This window comes from Strigops habroptila, chromosome 1, assembly GCF_004027225.2.
Source record: "Strigops habroptila isolate Jane chromosome 1, bStrHab1.2.pri, whole genome shotgun sequence".
NCBI lineage: Eukaryota > Metazoa > Chordata > Aves > Psittaciformes > Psittacidae > Strigops > Strigops habroptila.
This window is the reverse complement of record NC_044277.2, coordinates 126,260,676-126,285,359: the sequence shown is the minus strand read 5'-3', so window position 1 is coordinate 126,285,359 and position 24,684 is coordinate 126,260,676. Positions and strand designations below refer to the sequence as shown.

General features: G+C 40.4%; 1 protein-coding gene across 6 annotated transcripts in view; it reads right to left on the bottom strand.

Moving 5' to 3' along the window:
• Positions 1 to 24,684, bottom strand: part of SCIN (scinderin) — a 69,107-nt gene that overhangs the window by 32,747 nt on the left and 11,676 nt on the right. For 5 of the 6 annotated variants that reach the window (XM_030494495.1, XM_030494514.1, XM_030494506.1 and 2 more), the window contains 3 exons: positions 21,605 to 21,733; positions 9,211 to 9,365; positions 7,547 to 7,708 (listed from right to left, as the gene is read on the bottom strand). In XM_030494495.1, the coding sequence (XP_030350355.1) occupies positions 7,547 to 7,708; positions 9,211 to 9,365; positions 21,605 to 21,707 (420 nt within the window). In that variant the 5' untranslated portion in view covers positions 21,708 to 21,733. Of the gene's footprint in view, positions 1 to 7,546; positions 7,709 to 9,210; positions 9,366 to 13,574; positions 13,774 to 21,604; positions 21,734 to 24,684 lie in introns of those variants that run through there. The other variant, XM_030494486.1, reaches the window with a different exon arrangement.

Below are 24,684 nucleotides of genomic sequence, written 5' to 3'. Positions count from 1 at the left end.
CTATAAGCTCAATCTTCCCTCGTTACTTAAAAAAAACCCAACCAAACAAACAAACATTGATTTTAAAAGCTAGAGAAACAAATATCTGATTCTTTTCAGCACTAGAGAATAAAGATAGTATTCTTTATTAAAACTCTGAAGGCTAAACTTGATGTACTGTATAATCAAATAGAAGGAAGTGAGCAGCCACAAGTCACAAAGGTGTCCCAAAGTATGTAATATTTTACTGTATTTACTATGAGCACTAAACAAATATCTTAAGCATTTAGTGCTACAAGCTTTCAGGAACTTAGGTTTAGTTCTTTTCTCTTCTGAAGTAAAATCATCTTTATTTTTAAATATATCTAATTTTGAGGCCTCGTGGTAGTTCAGCTGGATATGTACAAGCTTGTCCTCCTGATAGAGCTTACCTATTTCAGTCCCTAGACAGATTGGGATTTTAACAATTTAAAACCAGAAAAAGACATATTTTTTAGCTAAAGCCACTTCTTGACAACACTAATATTATAGATCTATATTTACCTGAAATACAGTCAACTTGTTATCTAACCATGTCCTGCAGACAACTGAGCTTTTGGCTTGTATCTTAGTATTCATGTATTTATTTTTAGACATATATTATACATATAAAGTGCTCAACTAGGGTTATAATATGGTATTTAGCTTTAGCTCACTCAGTACTTTCACAATTTCTTAGCTGTACTACACCTTTGCTATTTTTAGGCTTGTTTTGCTAACCTTATTTTGAATTGGCAGGCTGACCAAAAAAAAAAAAAAGTTTCCATTAAAATGAAAATAGACTTCAAGTGTTCACACCCCTCAAAAAAAAAGGAACTTCATTCATCAGTTATTCCTCTGCCAAGCCTAGTTTATTTTTAGAAGCTTGTACTAGTAGGTTTGGGTTTTTAATCTGTTTAACAGAGTTTGAGAGAGATGATATGAAAGAAAGCAAGCTATTCTGCTACCTGATATTAATGTTTGTGGATATCAATATACTTGTCACATCACAGTGGGACATTAGCAACTGAGGGTCAGCAAATGCTATCATGAATAATCACAATGATGACCCTAGAGCTCCTGAGGGAGGTTGAGAAAGCAAACCAGGTCTGTGCCATACACACCACAGTCATAGCAAGGTCTCTCCTCATCTGTGCATTCTGGGGACATGGTTCGGTCTTCTAGTTACAGAGCAGCAGGATTTACTGCTTTTACTCCTGGTAGCTTCTGGTCTTCAGAGTGACCTTGAGCAAGTCATATGAGATTTCTACAGCACGTTAAAAATGACCCAACATTTAGCATCTATACAGCAGTGCATGGCAGGATAGTTGTGCATGGTTCCTGTAACTGTGAGCAAGGGTACCTTGGCACTTTTCCCTCTTTGGAGGGGGCTTGTGAAAGTACACCTCCTGCCTTCCTGCTCCAGCCCCAAAGGGCATGTAGAGCAAGAGAAGGGAAAACAAAACCAACACGTTTATTTCAGGAATCACACAAACCCAAATTTTCCCTTCTAACACACAGCCACCTCTGTATTCAGCTGGCAGACTGCTCAGTTTGGAGGCAAATGAAAATACACTCTGAATCCTGGTGTCTTTTCTGTAAATCTTAGTCAGGGCAATGAAAGCAAAAGCCAAGCAGCTTAAAACTGTGAAGAACTCAGAGTTTTGTTCTGGTTACAAAGATGTTCTCAGCATAGAAGTGTTTTAAACCTGTATCTTTGTTGAAATACCTAGTAATTTCCAGGCTCATACTGTAATTTCTGATTCGCATTCTCTTACATGAAGAGACATTAAAAAGCTAAACAAATTATACAGGTTTCAAAATTTTAATTCAAAGCAAATTTGTTGTGAAACTTCAATTTGGTAGAAAATAGCAGTGACATGTTTAAGAGATTAAGTCTCACTAATGTTAAAATATTAAAATAAAAATTTAAGCTTTAATAAGGAAAAACTTGAAGCCAACTCCCACAAGCTGCTGTGCCACCATTCTTTGTTGTCAGGCCCTGAAATGCCCTAAAGCTCTCCACCTTTGCCTGCATCTGAACCAGAACATGCTCCCAAGATGTAATTGCACCTCAATTAAAAAAAAAAAAAAAAAAAAAGTGACCACACTTAGTTGAGTCAGCTAAAACTATAGTGAGGATCCTGTTATGTTAGTCAGGATGTTGTCTTCTGTTCTGTGTGCTCGTGTTAAACACCACATTACATTCTCTTAACCCGCCCCCCCCCCCATACAAAAGGGCTAAAGCAAGAGGTTTGTAAGGTTATTACTGCCTTAATTCCTCTCTTAAGCTTAGTTGCTTCTGTTTCTAAGATAGAAGTAGATCAGAACTTGGGCAAATAATCAAATGGCAGAAAGTGCCCGTAGTGGTTTCACAGTGGGCAGGTAGAAGAAAGGATTATGAGGCATCTAAAGAAAGGTAGGTCAGGAAGAGAGTAGCTGTGATGCAGGAGTGCCCAAAGAAGCTTGCACTCCTCATGCTCCCATGTGAGTGAACCCAAGATACCACTTCTCAAAGGAAGTAGAATAAAACTAGCAAAGCCAGAGGCAGATTGAACATGCATAAATATTAGCAAAGCTTTTATACATATATTATCATGCTACTATCAAAATAATTGGCATGCACTCAGCTGAGACTCCATTCATTCTCTTCGTGGTCATTAATAAACAGCTGTTCCAATAAGGCAAGAGTTAATTTTAGCTGAAACTGTTCTTTGTTAAAATCTAGTCTCTTAAAGTTATGAGATTTAAAGGAAAAATGCCAATACAAAATACAAACAGACTTGCAAAAAAGTTTTTATATGAACTGCAAACAACAGAAATACTTCCAGTGCCTTCAGTTCTCAGTAAAATTGTTTGTAAAATAAAGGCATATTACCTTAGTGCTTGTACTTCAAACACCAAGTTTTTGGAAATAAAACGGAGAGCCTAAGAGCAGGAGTGTGGCATGGGATTTGGTTGTTTTAATTATTATTTTTAAGTAAAAAAAAAAAAAAAAAAGGAGGGGGAGGGCAAAAAAAAAAGCCCTAAATCAAAAAAAGTCCAAATGCTATGGAAAACTTTCTTTGGAATTGACATATACATAGTAAGAAGAATGTTTGGATTGAACCAGGTGAATATAGGCTTCTGGAGACATTTTTCTACTTAAATTATTTAATGTTTTTTCCTGTCTTGACTGTTGAATTCTTGATACAAGCAGGAGGAAAAAAAAAAACAAAAAAAAAAAAAAAACACAAAAAACCAAAAACACACACACACAAAAAAATCATTTCACATATTCATCAAATCTGCCTTTTACATTTGTTGAAACTGGGACACACTGAACCATTGAAAGTTGTAGAGTTTTGATAATTCAAAACAACCTCTCAATTCACTCAGTCAGAATGCTGCCGAGGCCATGGTGAGCCTGGCCCTGGTATAATTACAATAGTGCCGTTGTAATCAGTCTTGGAGTCTCCCATTTGATTCGACGGGAACAAACTGTCAGACTAAAAATAAGTCAGATGTACCACACATACACTTACCACATTAATTTTTCTTCTCACACCTGTTATGACAGTGTATGCTAGAAACAGCTTCTGCTACACCACCACGCATTAAATGGTGAGCACCAGGAGGATATTAATTCTAAATAACAGCTGCTTAAACAGTAAAACATCTGGATTTCCTACAGTATCAGGAAGAAAACTAACCTGACTGAATCCATGTGTATACATGTATGTCCTGTCCACCTTGAGCTTTAATGACTGTCTCTGTTTCAGCCACTTTACTGCGTAAAAGTGGGGTTGAGGGAAAGCTTTCCAGTCCATACAGTATGAAGGAAAACTACATACCCTGGATACTCTAACTGAAGGCAGGTGGAAGCTTAATGTTTATATTATTTTTTTTCCTCTCCATCTGATGACTTTGGGACTATACAAATTTCCAGAATGCTGGAGTTCAAAGTGCTGGAGCTGTAAAAATAATTGGTTTATGGCATTACAGAAAAATGAGATGCTTGCTTACTGAGATACATTGTGCACAGATATAAGTACATTTTAAAGCTCTTAGTAAGTCCACAAAATTAATAAAGAACAAAAGCAGTTTAGTTCCTCAAGCTCTGCTACTTGTTTGGCAGTTCTCTGCTACAGCACAAGCAACAGTTTAACTCTTAGCTGGGGGAAACTGGGGAATAGGTTAGTTGTAGGAGAAACATGTGAACAAAAAACACAGAAAAAGGACATGACTAATCAATTGTTAATGCTGGGGAAATTAAAGAGAAAGAAAGAAAATTAAACTGATGAACTCCAACATGCAAGAATCTGCTCTTCCAGTTCTGTTTACACCCAAACAGTAACTTTATTAAAGTGATTAATATGCTGATTGTAAATTAGTTTCTCCGAAGGAAGAGAAGCAAAGCCACCTAGAAGAGCGTGCAGGCAAGAAGGAAGCGAGATTACAGAAGCAAGCAAAACTACAACTGTGCTTAACATTGCAACGTGATGCTGAATCATACCCCACAGTCATAATCATAAAGAAAATATCTGTCCTCTTGATCTTTTACTGTTAAAAAGCAGTAGTTAATTTTCTTTTTGTAAACATAATGTAATCTATAGCAAGCTAACAGTTTTTATCAAAAGTAGCTGCAATAAAAAGAGCCAGCCTTTTTGGTTGTATTTTTTCTAGTGTCTTTGTGCAAGACAACAATCTTTTTCCTTTTGACATACCTATTATATCAGCAGTTCAAGTAGAAGCATACTGACAGATACATGATCACAACAGCTTTATTCAGTCTCATACTTTTGAGTTCTAACATCATAATTTTCTCTTGTGATTCCTGGAGCCCTTGAGAAGTACATATACTAATTGCTGGATGGTAAAAGTTGTTTCTAAGCACACCACAGGCTCTTAAATTTCAAACCAGCAACCTCATGGCTTTTTATAAATCAGTTTATAAGCACCACTATAGGAATAGGAAGAACGGACAACTGGCTGCAGTCTACCTTTAGTCTTCATTTAACTTGAGATATAGTTATCACCTCACCGCCTGCGTTCTTCCTTTGGGAAGAAGAGTAATGTTCCATTAGTAGAACTTCAATTCTGACAAAACTTTCCAGCCTCAATCAACCAGGCCCAAGCTCAGAACTGTTTGGTACTTACCGCACATTCCTTCTCTCCCCTTATTTTAAGGGCTGGCTAATTTCTTCCAGGAGGCCGAGTGGTACACAGCCCCCTCCCTGCCCTCTGCAGTCCTGTGGCTCATAGCACTGCTGCTGCCCCCCATTAGGAGGGAAGTCAGCCAGAGAGAATCCAGTCCTACATTTCACAAAGCTCAATCTGAGCAAATGTGTAGAGAATATTTTTGCTGATCAGTAAGGATACAACTTTAGACAGCCTTCATACAGCAGAGCTTCCTGAACTGAGTTGAGAAGCTTTCAATAAAATCAGTTGATCACTTCATGTTGCTTTATTATTGCTACTCCCATTACTTTAATTCTTTTTTTGAAGGACGCTTAAATTCAACTTAGAGCTCCTGTAAAGACTTACCCATTTACAATGGACCTCTAGTCATGGGAAATTTCAATCTGTAATTGTTATTTCAGCTTGAAAAACATAGTGCTTTTAAAACTTGCTCAAGATTGCCACTGTGAGTGTATTTTGGACCATCTCTATTTTTCTATAAGCACTTCACTAGACTTACTTATCTTCATCTTGAAGTATGTCACACATTGCCTTTTCACCCTCCACAGGAAAGGCCTGGTTTATATAATAACCTATGATGAAATTCCTACAAATGTCTCGTACCGAAACACTTTTCCTTAATACATCCAGGAAAACACATCCCTCACATACCATTGACATAGCAAGACCAAGTACTGTTATTAGTCATGTGATTTGAATGACATTTCCCATAGCGTGGTAAAAGAGATCTAGATGTTGTTCAAATCTCATCTTTCTTCCTGCAAAGGCACAGGGTTGCATTGCTGCTTGATTTGTCTTATCAAATAGGAAATCAGAAACCAGAGTGATGTTGCACTAAAAAAGGCTCACGATGTACATTCACTATTAGAAATGAAGCTGTATGGCATCTAAATTGTTTAGTGGCAGTGCTCTCCTCTCAACAAATCTCATCAAAATGGATGAACACAAAGATACACATGTAAAAACACTATATATTAGTTATATTAGTGCTGCTGTCATGTCTGCAGCATGACCCGAGTAATTACTTTAGGTGAACTGGGCAACTGTAGGACAATGAGGGTCAGGACAAGTCAAATTCATGGAATACACTAGTTCCACAGCATGTTCATGGGACGTAAACTCCAGAAAACTCAAGCCCTGGGACAGCCTGACTGCAAAAGAAGCATTTTCTCTATATATTTAGTTCCAAATTGGCCATCTCCTATGCATTAACTTTGAAAAGGAATAGATTATTTAGGTCTTCTATTCAAAGTGACATTGAGAGATAAGTGTTGGGATACTGATCACTAGACTGTTTCAGATGATTAGACCACACTGCCATAGGAGAAATGGGATAATGTTGGGAAAACACTGGTTGGTGTTCTGTCCAAAGGCTGCTAAGCATTATAAAAATCAAATAGACGTAACCAATATAGCTACTTGATACTAACAACTTCAGTTGTCACACCAGGGGATGCTTTTCAGAGAAAAAAGCCACATGTGTAACATGAGTTCAGAAGAACTCCTTTTTCAATAGGTCAGGGAACTCTTCTCTGAAATATTGCTAAAGTAGCCGACCACTTCCTTTATGAAGCATTACAGCTAAGACCAACAGCAGATGCTGCCTTGCAGATAAGCTATTTTCCTTCATATGTCCTTTGTTTCCTACATGCCTACATTTCCAGGCATGGGAATTATTTCAAATTGATAACTAGCATCTAACTAGAATGGACTACATCTTATTTACTACTTTTAGTATCAGGAAGTCTTAATATGAATTATGAGGTGACAGTACTATATTTTAAGTCAGCCAAAGCAAGCAAAATTATCTGTCCATATGCTATTGCACTGTCTCTACTTGCTTTCAACAGAAAGCTTTGAAGTATAGGATTGCTTCTCAAGAGACCTCTCAAAATATTCAAGTAGTTTATTAACACTTTATATGACAAGTTTAACAACACAACTGCTTTTGCAGCTATTTAACACACAATTAGAGTTTTATAAATACGGAGAAATGCTCTTAAGAGAAAGGTCCAATCTGTGTTCTACCCTTATTCCTAGCACTGATCTCATTCAGCTGGTAGGTAGTGCCAAAGTCAGAACTTATTGTGAACAGCTTAAGGTTCGAGTATCAGTAGTAAAATATGCCAATGCCTAGAGCGGGAAAGAGAACTAGTTCCTGAAAGATAAATCGTGCATACTTCAGAAAACATTTACGGCAGTTTTGAACCTTCAAAGTGTCGTAACACAAACTGATTTTCTAAAGCAAGTTGTTCTGTCAGCGTGAGTGAGTGACAAAATTAGTTGTGCATTTTAGGGGATGATTCAGACCTTAGAAGAGATGCTGCATCTCTTACTTTTCAGTGTGTTTTGCTCTAGGAAGACTTACCATTCCAAGGTCAATAATGAAACAATCTCCTTTGTTGAAGCTGGTCCAAGCCAGCGGGACTTCTGTGGCTCTTACAACTCTCCGGCCCTTGATATGCAGAAGCCTTTGGGCACTCAGATCATTAGTAACAACATGATTAAATCCAGAGGCAACACCACCTGCCTGAATAAAACAAAACAAAGCAGCAAGCTTTATTTCAGCTTGATTTTGGCAAACTTTATGCTACAAGTGAGGAGCTATCAGGAGAAAAAATTAGTTTATGCAGCAAGAGGAGAGCCACTATACTGTTTAGCAGTGCTGACCACAAACCAGACCGACACAGGAAACACTGCTGCTGTTCAACCCTCAGATGTGAACCTTTATCAGAGAGAGCAAGCATCACCATGCTTCAAAGGGTTTTCAGATGAGTGAGCAAAGGGAAAGCACAGGATTTAAAGCACTCTGCTGCATCATCCAGAGGATGAGGTAATACTGAACCACACTGTTAGCACAAAAGTCAATAGGTTGTCAAATAAGGACTGAGGAAAAGCAGAACATGCAGCTCCTGTATAAGTTTTCCACAATTTCCTTACATCTCAGAGGTCTGGGTGGTTTTAGTGCCCGGTTGAGTGTAGCAGCTCTGTAATTCTCCAGAAGGAGTATTTACAACATAGGAGGCAACCTAGCAAGGAGCACTAAACTGGGGGAAGTGAGACCAAACTGTTGATTTACAATCTAGAAAGTCTAAATTTAAGCATAACTTATTCCTGTAAACTAGCCTGGCTGCCTGCCTCTGTGGGGGATTATTCTCCACTCCACCAGGAGACCCAGACCTTTGGCTGGAATAGAAACTGGCTCTTGAAATTACGAAGAAAAAAGTAAAAGAGTGGCTAGGTCACTGCCAAGGTCTCTTATGCAAGCAGAATTAGAAGCTTCAAATTGCTTGTTTAGACTATAACAAGTTGCAAACCTCCACAATGGAAAAAAAAGCTGACTGAGCAGCAGCTCCCAGAGCTCCTACTATGGGGACATTTTCAGGAGATACATTACTTTATTCTTAAAAAACAACACAGATGTTGCAAAACAAGTTCTTTCCAAAGATTCAGCTTCTGGAAGCGACACAAGGGGGCTGACACTACATCTTTAAAAAAAAAAAAAAAAAAAAAAATCATTAGAAGTATTTGGGAGGTTTTTTTTACCTACCTCAAAGCAAAAACCTGCAGTAGGACTGCAAAAGCACCATTTTTAGACTAAAGAGAGGTTTTGGCCATTTCCACTCTGTTCATGTTCTTAACCACTTAAGCACATTGGGTTCTGCAATTGAACAAAACTATTCAGTCTACAACTTAGAATTTTCTGTGATATTTACTATCTCCCAAACACAGAGTCCCTATTGTGAGCTCTCTTAGACACAGGTATGAAATCTCAGAATAGCTTGATTTTTTCGGAGGTAGGGAGGAATCATTAAGAAAGGTTTTCACATATCTGAAGAGGCACTGGTAAACAAGCTGTTGCTTTCTGTACAATTACTGGGTCTCCTATAGTCTAAAATAAGTAGTTCAGACCAAAAACCGCTAAGCATTAAGAAATTATTTTTAAACTTTCCATTTACAAAGCAAAATATTTTAAGTAGGGCACAATGTTACATATATTTTTAGGATACATTTTGACAGCTGGATCTTTACCTTGTATTTAATTCCTCCTTTGAAGTAGCCCACAAACTCAGTAGATTCATATCCTTGAATTTCTCTACTCTGCACGGGCTTGCCTCCTAAATAGTCATCCATTTGAACAGCAAAGATAGCTGCAGCTGTGCTTTCATCCTGGGTACATTCTTTCCCTGAAATAAGATGAAATATTATAAAGCACTAATATAACTTTGAATCCCATTGGAGAAATTTGTGTGAAAATCAGGCACTGCCTTCAGCAGGTTGTACAGCCCATGTATATGTTGCAACAAAGCACTATGTCATAACCTTGTTCACCACCAAATGCATGACCATCCAGACTATTACTCAACTACTTGTAAAACTGCACTCATAAGGAAAAAAGTGAAAAATAGTGAAGTTTTTCTTCTCTCAGCCTCTTTGAGCAAGAGAATATTTCAATTAATTTGGTTTGGCAAGTGTCTGCAGTAACGATTTTTGGACTCAGAGTTGAGTTGCAACAAAGGAAGTTCACATCATAGGTCTTATTATATGGTAAACCGTATATTTATGCTAATAACTCACCAAACTATAAAGTCAAAATAATTGAAAAGCAGTCCTCTTGATATTACCATGCAAGCAAGGTATTTTGCCTAGATATCTTTTATTAGATTGCCTGGTACAGCTGGGAGAAAGAAAAGCAGCTTTGGGGCTCAGATATTTGCCTCATGAGGCCACACTTTGTTTTGTACCTTTCAGGGACTAACCTCTTCTCAGGACTGTAGCAAAATGGCCTCCTTACCTAGTGTGTTGATGGCCTAATCACACTGCAGAGCAGGCTATATATTAGAATAAAACTTTTAATACAGGACTGTACGTTTTCTGATAAACATTTTCAGCAGTTCTGATTGTTTTGAGATGAGCACAACAATTCTGAAAAGCAGCTTCTCACTTACGTTAACCATTTCCTTGCTTCTTAGGTGACCAAGTGGAAAAATAGCATAGAGTCCCAGGCAGTCTGAACAGAGATAACTCTCAGAGGCTGTGGGAGAAGAGGAAGTGTGTAGTATGGTATTGATGTCACCTCACACCATCATGAGTCATTGGTATCAAAGGAAGCCTGTCAATAAGGTATTAGGAAAGAATAAAGCATGGGGGAAGGGGAAGAGGGATACCTAAGGGCACCACTGACCTAACTCCTCTCTTAGGGAGAGTGAATGCCCTGTTTATGGCTCAGCAGTGCAAACGCCATAAGACAACTCCCCACTGCCCACCAACAACTGTGCTTGTTCCAGGAGCAGTGCTACCACCACAGCTTTTGTGGTGGCACGGGTGCAATGGAAACCTCCAGAAAGCAGCAAGGATGACCTAGAGAAAGGATCCAAACAATAAAAGCAGCAAAGGGAAGAAGAGAGTATAAGGTTCACCCAAAAAAGGTAAAACAAATACTAAAAGCAGCTCTTAAAAAGTTCCCATCACTCAGTGATAATAAAATGAAGAACTTATTATATGGCAACATGCTTTCTGAGACCTGTGTACCACCTTAACATTGGTGGTAAAGCTGGGGGGGGGAAGGGTGTTGGTTTGTTTGTTTTTAAATACAGTTATTTACGTTCTTTAGGACTGAATCCTTCAGATTTATTGCTTGCATTTACACAGGGGCTCAGGGGTAAAGAAAACTGGGTTTGGAACATTGTTAGAGATAAGAACCACTACCAGGCTCAGTCTGACAGCTGCTATGCAACAAAATACTCAGTGAAACCCTGTTTAAGAGACACAAATGAGCATCATTCCAAGTTTAGGCTATTCAAGCTTGTATAAAAAACAGATTTACCTTGAGTTTGAGGCACAAACAGCTATAAATAAGTCAGAGTGTATAGGAAAAGGATAAGAATTTTTGCCAGACTAGATCCTGGTTCACATGAACAGGTCTTATCACCTAATCTCTGAGGACAAGGGTTAAAAGAATAGATAAGAACACCATGAATGATTTTATTAAAGATAGTAAGTGAAGTATAGCTAGTCCTATTCCCACAAGTAGTCTCATACTGACATAATACGTGCTGTTTCCACTAGTGATAGTTTTGAGACAGCTCCCTTAGAATTAGTAGTTTAGCTACTAAAACGTCCCTCAAATGCCAGTGCAGACAACCGAGCCAGGGCCTCTGAGCAAAGTTAAAAATGGATACAGCCACCACAGCACAGATCCACACGGATTGCTTGGCCTTGCCAACATCACTGCAGCACATGAGTTAGCTTGTTCAGAAATTACCCAACCTGGGCAGCACCTCACTGATATTTGGTAAAACACTGGCTTTTTCATAGGAAGCTTCAGGCTGATAGAACTGTTTGGTCACTTTAACCCTAGGATGCCAGTCACAGCACAAGACTGTCAGCACATCAAGGTCACCGACCATGCTCCCATGGTGTAGACCTCCTTCTGGGTACACCCAAGCAAGAGATTAGGAGGAAGTTTGCCACTAATATATTATGAAAATTCAATGATCTTCTAAATTTGGGACATATTTGGTAAAGTCAGAATCCATTCAGACTCAAAACCACCATATGAGGCCCACAGAATAACAAATGCCACAGATGACAGGCAGGAACAGGACCATGTCACCAAATAGCAAGGCCCATTAAATATCTAAGCCGAAAACCTGTGGGGTTTCCACCAATTCAATTTCGCAAGTGTTCCATCCCAAAGTCTGACTGATAACTGCTGCAGCTGCTCAGAGGCAGCTTATGGGACATCTTCAGAAAGACCCTGCTGAGGTCTTACTGGCCCACAGCCTTTGCCAATGAGGAAAAGCCTGGTGCGCATAACAGCAGTGAGAATCAGTCAGCAAGAGTACCAAAATGATTTAAACTCTTGCCCTGGGTGTGACAACCTTTCCCCATACATCTTGTATGGATGAAGTTCTGGTCTCCTGTTGCTGTTAAGCTTGCAGCAGTGTTTGAGCATCTCTGCCCTACTACTGGTGCAAGGAAGAAGGGATTTCCCAGCAGTTAGCCACGCTGCAGTCAACTGCCAGCTGCACAGGAACAGTGTATGCCCAGATTGCCCGAAGCTGCTTGCAATACCTGGATATTACCACATCAGCACAAGAGGTGCAGGATTTATCACTAAAGCTCCTTAGGCAACAGCAAAGATGTTTTAATCAGTGCAAATGTCACTAATTTGACTTCATTTCCAGTTGCAAAGAGTCCTTGCATCTTTCCCTGGGAAGTGCCTGCTATACCTGAACTCCTACATAAGTAGTTCCAGCTTCATTAACAAAGGTCTAAACAGCCAAACCCTGCTACTAACTAGCAGTGCTGCTGGCATAAGAACATCAGCCAAAAATTCATTGACGCTGCCACCATGATTATACTCTTGTCATAGACAGACACTAACCCGCATGCCAGCTGGATAACTCATAACACATGCAAAACTAAACAAGCTTGAAATATTTATGCAGAAACAATCCCAGCGTTATCTGCTGATCTTTTTTAGTGCACCCAAAAGTACAAGAAGAACCACAGCAACTCAAACTCATTAACGTTAATACACATTGACCTGTCTTTATGTGCATTCACCGAGATGATTGCCTGCAAACACAAACCTGATGGTGAAACACGAATAAGAAACAGGCAGCTGCACAGGAACCACTGTGGCTGGATGTCTTGGTGACCAGACAAGGAAGTCTCACAAAACCTTCAGAAGATGAGGAAGTCACCTAAAATGCATCCTTATGTCAGACTTCTATTTTACCCTAAGCACTGTGGTAGGCAAGGCTAAAGGCAAAAGACATCAGCCCAATTGCAGGGTTCCCTGTTGCTTCAGGAGGGGCTTTACAAGGCTGTCAGACGGATATTGAGGAGGTTTCACAGAAAAACTGATGACTTCGCCTCTAATCTCTCTATCATCAGGAAACATCTGAAAAGGCAACATCTGGACACAAAGCAGTGCAACAATGCCACAAGGAGATGGCTGAGATGGAATTTTGGCCCTAGTAGAAACAAAGGCAAGAAAACTCTTCATCTGAATGAAGACAGGACTTCATTTGGTTGGATGCAGCCAAGACTCGACTATAACCCTTCAACACTTTCCCAAGCTAACATCACAAAGCAAGCAAACGTTCACCTTTCTGTCACATACCACTTTCTCACCCCCAGCGTCCCTTCGCACTGTTTCACCGGGGGCAGTGAGGCTCAGCATCACCTCGAACCTTGGCTGTAGCGCTGTTACTAAGCACCTCAGCTTAGAAGCTTCACGCACGCAGCCCTTGTGAAAAGGGAGGGGAAAAACTCAGCTCCCCATCCCCTGGAGCCCAGCCAAGCCGCCAGAAACTTCACCAGCAGCATCAAGGACAGGCTTGCGCTGCCCCCATCCCGGACCCCCGCGCCGCCCCGCTGCCTACCGAGCCAGTAGTGGAGGCGGTAGGCGGCGCCGGCGGGCCGGAGAACGGTGTACAGCACCAGGTACGCGTCCCCCACGAAGAAGTCGCCGTGGCGGCTGGGGGGCACCGGCACCAGCTCCAGCCGCTCCACCCGCCACACCTGCAGTCCGCTCTGCTGCCCAGCCCCGGCGAACGCCGACGGGGGCCGCCCGGAGGCCATGGCAGGGAGGCGGGAGCGGAGAAGCACTAGGGGCAGCCGGCCCTTTCTAACGCCCTTTATAACGCCCGGCCCGGCCCAGCCCGGCCCCCCGGGCGGAGCGGGGCGGCCCCGCCCGGCAGCCGCCGGGGTGGGAGCGGCGCGTCCCGGCGGGAAGCGGAGTGCGGCCGCTTGGCACGGTCCCGCTCCTCTGCCGGCCGGTGCAGCGGTTCTCTCTGTTAGTTTTCAGCACGCCTGCAAAACTGAGCCGCAGCTGCGGCAGAGGTGGTGTAAAACATCTGCCTCCCTTGCTGCTAATGGGTCATTTTCCTCTTTTCTAAAATGAGAAGGAAAGAACCCCAAAAAAGTCACAACAGCAAAGCACAACCGGCCTAAGCCAGTACTGACGGGTGTTCCAGTGCTGTGCAGTTTGCTTGTATAATGATCACACCTGCCTTGGTTTTGTAAGCTGCTGGTATCAGAACGCAAACAGTTTTTATAGCTTGTGCTTGCTGTCGGGCTCTGTTTTTACTGCAGATCGGAATGGCAGAGCACAGCGCTCATTCTCCGTCCAGAAGGTTCGTTTGTCCAGTGTTACCAAGAAGCTTTTTGTAAGGGGAAAAATCTTGTCTCTTTTGGAAGATACCAGATGAAGCCCAGAATGTGTATAAATCCTTTCTCAGAAAACGGAAAAAGCACTGTGCTGCTGTGTTTTCCCAACACCATGCAGCAACAACCCAGAAGGTTTGAACCCACCTCCTACTTGTCTATCTCCTTTATAAATGGTTGGTACATCATCCTGGCAGGCCATTACAACATGAAAATTATAGCAAATCACTCTTTTCACCTGATATTGATAGGAGGTAGATTAATCTGGGTAGGATACAGGTAGAAACAGCTCAAGCTGTCAGTAGGTTTCAGAGAGGGTTTTGCTTAGGATCATAGTTTTATCCACCTGGATGAGTTTTGAAGCTCATGATTTTCCCCACTGGGTCGTTTTATCAAGTTAACACAAGAAGAGTGCAGGTATCCACCCGCGGGCAGTTCAGGGCTACCTCAATAAGAGGGAGAGGCACTGCTATATGTAACAGAGCAGCTGGAGGCATCTTCTCTGGCAAAAAGTTTAAAAAAGCACAACATCTAAGAAACTTAATTATCTTCCCTGCCTTCTTTTTATGCTGTCTGGTGCACAGTTTAGCTATTGAGGGAAAAGATGCCATTACACAATGTGTACCCACTACCATGTCCCATTTTGGTGAGCATCCTCTCATCAGCTTGCCAGACAGAGGCACACAGGACCCTAAGCTCTATCCCCACTGTTTAAAAAAGAACCTGCAGGTGCTCTGCTTTGTCCAAGCTCCAGCTGAACATGTCACAGCTCACCTTCACCAGTTCATGGCCAAGCATTTTATCCCTCATTCTGGCAGGGCTGCAAGGACCCTGCTTGATAAAGTGCTATGCCTCACAAATGAAATGCCTTTCTCCAGACTGTTCACCATATGAAGAAGAAAAACAAACTTCAGGAAAAGCAGCCAAAAAATTCCAGCAGTTCCAGTTTCAGTATGGTATCGGATGTTTTGAAATACTCAGAAATGATTTCTCAAGTTTACCCTTCCACCTATGTCAGTTTTCTTTTCACTTTTAGTCACGTAATTACATGAAGTGTTTTTTCTTTTTCTCATAGCATGCCTTTTTGCATTCTTGTGCATTAGTTTGCTTTGGTCAGTGCAGGTAGAACTTACCACAAAGTCTGTAATTGTATGGCTTTCCTAGTTCTTCTAAAGTTGGCCAGTTGCACTTGCTTTGGAACTGAACTGAGTTTTGCCTATATGTGAGCTCAAAGCAGCCTGGTGTTATGCAGCCTCATGTCTCCTACCTGTTCTGCCCGTCTTGCCAAGCTGAGATTGTTTGTGCACAGATTGCACAGGCCAGTTGGTCAAATTTACATCTCCTTATTCTAGCTTTACATTTTCAATCATAGAGCAAATGCTGCTCTCGGCTGTAATCCCCCTTGCTGTCATGAGATGCACGCTAATGCTGTTTGTTCAGCATTGACTGTGCCCAGTATCACACACCAATGGCCAAAGGTTAAAGACAGAAGAGTAGCTTAATTGTTTTGTCTCAAAGTCTGTGGCACTACTCGAACACAACAGATGTTAATACTGACACCAGAATTTTCTCATGCCAAAATTTGACTTACTGGGATTATGAACTATGTAATTAGTTACTGGCTTCTAGCAAAGAAAACCTTGGGTTGAAGTTTGTGTCATACATGCCAGAGTATTTGTTTGTACTCTTCAATGATGATTTTTGTCTATATGCAAATCTTGCTTTTGCAATCTCCCTCCTTATGAAAGTTGTGCTGTCTTTCGTCTTGGCCCATTTCCATCTATGTTTTGTAGCAAAAATAACCACTGGATGTGTTAACATTGCAGATTTTAATAACATTTCAAATATCAAAAGCTTTCCAACATGCAGTTAATCAAAAGCAAAATTTCAGACAAAAATGAGAAGTATCCTCAGATTTGTACATTCAGAAAGAATATTTAAAATTACTTTTTATGTGCCTTTTCATGTTGTTTGATGTAGTAATTGAAATGGAGAAGACTACAAAACATTATTGGTTTTGTGCCTCTGAAGTCCTGGGTCAAATTGTAATTACTACACTCACTAGAAATGGCACTGTAATGGACTTTCAGACTACCTTAACATTTCAAAGATTTCTGTTCTAAGTTCCTAAACATTATGTTTTGCTGATCAGCTATGGCTTTCTCAGAAGGGTGGCAAAGGCCTAGTGCTGTTTATGCTTTGGAGTAACAAAGGGAAATAATTTTGCCTCACACCTTTTTCTCAGGGCGAGGTTAGATACAGCAACCAGCTGCTGTTGCAGGCCAGGAACACAAAACTGTAGATTTCTACCTGCTTTACTGCACTGTTTGAGGTATGGCCACCTTTAAATGCCTACTTTTTTCCCAAGAACTGATAGGCCACACAGGAGTGTCAGAAAGTGTTCCTGCTCCTCATTAAGTCCTTAAACCAGCTGAGATTCAAACATACTGATTTCAAAGGTTTGACATGACTCAGAGAATCGAGGACTTGTGAAAAACTTTACAACTTGATTTTGCTCATTTATTTCCAAAGTCTTTTGTTGTATTGATTAAGGGATCTTCTTCCCTTAAGGTATTGTTGCGATATACTGCATATATGCAGGGTGTGGGTGTGTATACACATCTGAAAAACCAGAATGCGATGTGCTGAGTTCTGATTTTTTATTTTTGTCCCAGTGTGGGATAAGAATTGCAACAAAACAAAGTGGTGCTTGCAGGTGATATGCACAAGGAACCCAAAAGGCCTTTCAGAAACTGAGCCCCAGCATCTTTTCCAGTAGGAATAACTTTCAGTACGGATTGTTGAAGTCTAAGGTTAGAGTCCTTCTTCAAGGCTGGTGCCCAACATTGAATTAAAATTCCAGGAACTAACAATGGAAGGAATGAGAAGGGAATGTGAGGAGAGAATATTTTCAAATGTCACAAGTGTTTCCTTCTACAAAGCTTACTTCTTCTTCACCACATATGCCAGATACCCTCTTAAACTTTGTGACCCTGCCGCAACAGTGGGACTACAGATGTTTAGTTTTAACTCCAGTTTCATATTACAAAGTTTGCTGTACACAGAGTATGTGTGCCAAAAGCACACTTCTGTCCAGTCGCAGAAGTTAGCCCCTGTCCTCATCTGTTCTGTTGCTGAATTATGAATCAAGTGTTATTTCAGATTTACCTCAAATACAGTAAGTCAGTTCACAGATCTAAGCTAAATTCTTATTTCCAATATACCCCTAAAAAAACCAAACCCAAAATCACTGATACTGTATGAGCAGAAGGAGATTTAGACCATATAGCTCAAAAAGCAAAGTTATCAAAACCGGGCTTTAGAATGATGTTACCACTTGCTAATTCTTTCCATTCTCTCATCACCCCTTAAACCATCTTGCTCAGTAGCCCAGCTTTAGCAAAGCTAGAACATGCTGAAGAAAGATTGAAACCCAGCTTTCCTCCTTACTGCCAAAGCTTGAGTCATGAGGCTACTAAATGGGAGCTATGCAGAACTTCAACCCATCCTCTGACATAAGCAGTTAGTCCTCCTTTACCTTCAAGAGAGGGTTTAATACTCCAAATCCAGGGCAAATAAAGGGCTTTAGTGCACAGCAGGTACCTAAGGCATAGAGAGGGTAGGATCACAGCTATGCTGTGTGATCCACTTGGCAAGCGGCTGGCCCCTACCTACGTCCTGCTCTGCTTGTGTGAGTGCTCTCTCACTCACTGTGGCAGTGCCTGTGCCCCCTGTACAGGCACTGCGGGATTTTTCGGTGGCACGCACCACTTTCAGCAGTGCAGGTAAGGACATTGCATGCCCAGCAGCTTAGAAGCTCTGACCCTCCAAATTCATTCTTCAGCAATGGTGCTGTTTAAGCAGGGTGTGCAGAGGAAACATTCTGAATGTTGGCTTCCATCAAAGCATCTAGGAAAACATTTTTGACACTGGGCTAGTGAGAAGTGTTAATTATTAAATATCTCCCTGCACTTTTTGTATGTTCTTCCCCTGAAATATTCAATGATCAGAATAAAAGTTTAATCAAGAAATTCTAATTATATGTTCATCCCCAGCCACAATATAATGTATCTCAAGAAGCGAGAAGGAGGGAATTGAAGTGCTCCTTCAGCAATCCTTTGTCTTCCAAGAGACAGAAGGTCTCCTTTATGACTATATGACATTTCGTTGCATGTCATGGGAATAGACAAGATTCAGAAAAACGTTCTCAGACTCATGATTTTATCCACCTTGGCTATCTAGACAGAGAAATACTGTCGTTATTCACATCAATGATTTATCAGCCTGTCCACATTTCCTGCTCATTAGGTCTGCCATAGGAATAAATCATGTATCACTATGGATACATGGCTCAGTAAGTTTCACCAAAATAATCCCACTGATCCTTACATTTGCTTCCTTATGTTCAGATATAGTCATCTCAAGTCTGATGGGGAAAATCTCCATTTCTTTGCAGAGTTCAAGTTTTAAGTTTTCAAAGAATCAGTGAAAAATGGAAAGGCCATTCTTTATTAAGAAAGATTCAGAAGTATTGGCCAGAAATTATTAATCAGAAAGTTTAATCGAAACCCTTTTTATCTATTGGTAACTTTGATTATTGCTACGAAACCTCTTTCACTTTCTTTTATCAATTCCCACAGTATTGCTGGGATTCAGTTGCACGCTGCTTTGTGAAACAAGATGCCCCATGAAAAATGGTTGGTTCCGTTCATGTCATTCACATGGTGCACTAAAGGTTACACCCTGTCATAACACAGAACTCAGCATCAGCTGATTGCTCCAGCTCCTCCATTTGTTTTAGAAGTGGAAATGGCAGTGTATCAGATTGGTGTGTATCAGACTTTTTTTCCATTACAAAAGATGAAGTGACATCACTTTACATCACAGAGGATGGAAGGCAGTAGGGAATGAAGCCTTGATTTCTTGCTTGCTTTCGCATGTAAAATTCAAATACACAACCTAAAAGGGCTAAGTATGAGGTTGTTACAGAATTTTTCTGCATTGACTGAAACTCTGCAAGTGTCAAATAGTGGTCTTTATCCATTTTGAATTTGAAAATACTGTACTTGTGGTCTGACTATAATTTCAGAACGATCTTATGAGTGCCAAGAAGTGATAATTGAAGTTTCTTATTTGTATGTTGCAGCATACAGATTTTGATGATGGTTTAAGTGATTTTTGAATACTTGGAAACAAGGGGAAACTGCCACATTCCCATTTACCATCAGCATAGTAATTAAAGTTAAAAGCACCTAAGTAAAACCAAGGAAAAGAGGTTTACCCAAAGACAAGAAATAAGCAACAATTTAAAGAAAGCACAGTCATCATCTGGATCCATTAATTAAATATGCAACATCCATTAAGCTCATAGATCAACTCTCCAACAAGAGATCCTTAAATTTGTGCAAGGAGTGCCTGAAGTGTTGTAATTATACCAGCACAAAAAATGAAGATCACTAACAAGAGTCCTGTCACAATGTTTTGAAATTAACAGCCTCAACATTGCTCCAGTTGAAGAGGGCAGGAAAGTTTGCTTGATCAGCCTTCCCAAATTAAGTGAGTCGTTTCTAAGATCACTAACATTTATTGGGGATCTGCCCATAGAGTTTAGCAGATCTAAAAGCAAAGCTGTCTGAAGGAGAACAAAGGCATCCATAACTTTGTTTCTATAGCAGGGTCACCAGATCTATAAAATTAACTTCTTTTTCTCTGAAATGTTGCAAGAATACTAATTTGCTAAAGAGCTGCTGACATAAGCAAACCTGCTGGAGGCAGCTTCTAAATAGTTATCTATCTTTTGGTAGCGTGTGTTCAAGATGGGATCTTGGTGTTGCTGATGAGGTCTAAAGAAAGCTCTATTTTAAATCAAAGCTTGGGACTGATTCCTGTTTCAAGAGTCTGAGACATGCTTATTACAAAAGGACCCAACCTTTCTGTTTTCTGAATAGCGCTATGCGTAGAAAGCACGGAGCCTGTTATTCTAGAGAAGGCATGTCTTCAGGGACACAAGAGACCCTGTTCTGACTCTTCCAATGTGATTGTCCACTGTCAAAGGGTGGACACCAGATAAAATACAGTGTCAGGTAAAATGCGTAACCTATGTAAGACAGTGGAGTGTGCAGATTATTTACACACTCTCAATCCTAGCTAGCATTAGTCATAGTTCCAAGAATAAATTAATCTCTGACTGTAAAAAAAAAGAGCTCCAGTATTTATACTCCACTCGTTTCGTTTGTGTCAATAATACTATACATGTTTGTACTCTCAAACAGAACTACAGCATTCACTTCTTACAGAATAAAAGAGTTGAACAGCTACAAAGCACCCTTTGGCTTTTTAGCTTCTCTCCCACATCATTAGTCTAAGTACCTCTTTTCCGTGGGTCCCCAGTTTATCCTGCTAACATAATCCCATCCCGCCATCCTGGTGCAATGCTCTGAGGTCTCTGGCACTCTCCTGTCCTGTGTTTCCAAGGTCTGCTCCGGAGCCTTCTTGACTAGATCTGTCTAGAAGCCAAACATAAATATTTTCTAATCCAAACCATTCCTCCCTCCTATATGACTTCTTGGAGTACTTTTCTCAAAATACTACTTTTAAAAATAAAATCCTGAACAGAACCATAAAAGAGTAGGGGATGCCCACTCTTATGGGACCTAGAATGATGTAAAACTGTGATAAACTGTGTGGTGCTAGAAAAAAACCAAACCAAACCAAACAAACCAACCAAACAAAAGACCCTAGAGCAATGAAGTCAAGAAATAAATTAATAAATTTCATGTTCTTATTTCTTCAATGACACAACAACACACCACTATGCACATTGGACTGTGTGCTTGAAATTCCAGATCTGGAAGTCACTTAAGCCTTTGTTCAACTCTTCCTGGATTCAAGAGAAACATGTTCCTTGCTCAGTTCAAGGTAGCCAACATCATGTGATTCCACAGCCTCTGCGTGCTTGGGCTTATGTTTCACACAGGACATGCCAGCCAGTTTTTAAAGACACAAGCAGAGTGAAGAGTGCAGATTGATATATTATTTTAAGGCCATTATATTCCCTTTCCTTCCTTGCCTTTTCCACAAGGTCAGAAAATTTCCTCTGTTTGAGAAAAGAAAAATCCCTTTGGTACTTTGAGTACTTTGACTTTCTCTGTTTCTAGTTATTTTCACTAGTAACACTGTTTGTTATTTACTTTCAAAGGTACAGCATCATAAACAAGAATGATTGCCTTCTCAGGGAAATACGTACAGGAACACATCTGTGTATGGCTCCATGTTTTGACTTTCCACTTGGGCCAGGTGATTGCTGTTTTCCTTTCCATCACTTGAGACGAACATTCAAGGAATATCATCACTACTTAGCGACTATCTTCTTCAACTATGTAGGAAGAAAAAGAAAATAACTGTTTCTCTTTACCGTAAAATATGAGAGGTACAGAGTCAGCTGAGGAAAATGCTATTACAGATAAGTTTATTGTGAAACGTATAATTTTAGTACAGCCTACATGACAGACACTTCCTTGTTTTATTTTTCCAACTAAGAAAAGGCCTCTCTGGAGGAAAAGTAGCAATTCAATATTTATAAAGCCTTATATTTTAAACAGTTACAGAACAGACCTTGTGTGTTTCATGCACTGCCTGTTGGTTTGTACCTTGAGGAAATCCCATGGTACTAAAACTGAACTGGCTTTTTATTCAAAGAACCACATACAGACATCCTGCAGCAACAGCCTTTCCAGCTGGGCTGTGTGCATCCCGGTGCCCCCTCCAAAGCCCTCTCCCCACATCTCCCTACTCCCCTTCTCTCCAGTCTCCTCTCTGCTTGTTGTCCTGCACCATGGTATGTGCAAAATTCAGCCAGAGCTGTTGCAGCAGTTGGCGGTGAAGTAAAAGAGAGTATTAGTCTTATCTAAATAGAAAGAAGCATCCTAGAACATTTTTCATTTCAGCTTCACTCCTTTATTTGGCATTGCAAGCTCTCCTATGTGTCTCTTTGGATACAGTTAGTGCCTTTTTTAAAACAGTCCCTTATTTAAAACAAATTAGTACTTTTTTCCTTATATGAACTAACCAGAAAAGCGTTAGCTAACTTCAGTTGGGTTAAGAAGGTAATAAAATTACCCTACTGTTATCACCATGACATGATAAGGTATAATGCAATGCTAAAAGCAATGATTAATGGAGCAGAGAAGTATCTAGCAGAAAATGGTTCTTTACATTTTTTCCAGTATGTTAATTTTAATTGTGGTCAATATGACTTTTTTTTTTTTTTTATTGCAAACAAATCTGCTATCTGCTATCAGCTTTTGTAAACCAGGTCTCATAGAATCATAGAAAGTTTTGGGTTGAAAGGTACCTTAAAGCTCATCTAGTTCCTACTCCTCCACCACAGGCAGGGACACCTTCCAGTAGACCAGGTTGCTCAAAGCCCCATCCAATCTGGCCTTGAACACTGCCGGGGATGGGGTAGCCACACAATTCTTTAAACTTTAGATTGTCAGTCGATCGTTAGGTTGATTGTTTCATGCCTTTTTGTGAGTTTGTTCCACAGGAAAGGCATGAGATTTGGTATTTCAAAGGCTTAGTGTGACAAGGATATTAATACTTTCAGTACCTAAAATCTGCTGACCAGCTGAGTACTCCATGTGTATGTGCTTAATTTTTCAAATGTATGTGTTTGTGATGGAGGAAGGATTGAGAGAATTTTCTTTTAGTTGAACTTGGGCATAAATTCATGGCAAATAAAATATAAAAAACTTACAGAAATGTTGACATAGCTTAGATTAGAATTAGGAGTCCTGTGTATAATTCAAACACTGATTTTAATCTGCATGGTAATCATTCACATGATTAGGTAAATCATTCACATGGTTAAATCTATCCCAAAATACTTTAGAGGTAACATTGAATTTGAAGTAGGTGGGGGAGTGAGAGAGCAGAGGATGTCCTGAAAAGAGACCTTGAAAGCTTTCTGTCTGTTTTATAGTAAAGGGTAAGATTTATACATACACAGAATGTTTTTATTAATAATTAATAATTTAATTAATAATAATGATTAATAAAAGCTACTGATTTGTCTTTATAGAGTCAGTATGCATGGGTGGTAGATCTGAAGATACTTTTGTGAAACACTTGCTTCTTGTGGTTATTTAAGAGACCACAGTATCTACAGTTAACCTGTAACCCTTCCTCATCCCTTTAGTATTTTAGAAAGTATTGATATTCACTCTCTGCATTTATATAAGCTGTAGAGGTTTTCATAAAGCATTTCTAAAGGAACAATCCAATAGTGCTGCCTCAAACAAAAGTATTCACCTCCATAAGCCTGTTCCAAAGTACACCAAAGTCAATGGAAAAATACCAACTGACTGAGACAGATTTTAGATCAGTTGGCATTGTTGGTGATGGATACTGGTCATTTCTCATACACTGGACTAAGAGGTGACCACGCCACAGTTGACTGTGTGCCCAGTGGCTGACATAGCTGTCAGCAAGATTTACAGTGCATTTGCACCCCTACAATGAGAATGCAAAAATAACAAGGATGAAGAGATTTTGCACGTATCTCCAGCTGCTGAAGCCTGAGAACGCCAGTCCTTGATACAAAACCTGCAATCCACTTTCTCTGAAGTTTAAGAGCTTGGCAAAGCATGTCAGAGGAGACGGAGATCAACCTGAATGGCAAACATCTCTGAGAGCGAACCTCAGCCCCCTGTGGACTCTGACAGAACTCCAGTTCTAAGGTGGGGCCAGCATGAACAGTTGCCACAGTGCTCTGCTCGGGTGCTGTGTTTCATCCAGGTGCACCTATAAACCATTGCAATGGGCAGTAGTACACAGAGACACAGCAAAAGGCCGGTGACCCTGCACTCCTGCTGGGCTCTGCTGGGTGCTGGAGTGCACCAAGCCAACATTGCAGCAGAGGCAGAACTGCTCTCCAGAGAGCACCTAAATCTCCATGGTTTATGGCAGCATCACCAGCTCCTTCAGACCAAGCCACTGCGTTGTACTGGGAAGCCTGGCAGGGTAACGGGAGCTTCTAGATGCTCAGCTGGATGGCAGCACTACATCTGCCCTTCACAAAAGATACAGCTGGGTGTGTCACACCCCTGTGGAACTTTGAAAGAAAGGTATCTGTCCTGTCACTAGCACTAATGGTCTTTAAGCTGCTTCCTATCAAGGGTGTGCTGTTGGAGAAGAAAACTTCATACTTCTTTATAGTGTTCTTTACAGGAACAGTTTTTTGCTTAGTTATATATACTGCATATGATAAAGGTATATAGTAGAATTACAACAAAACAGGTGAACAAAAAGCTAGCATTTTCAAGG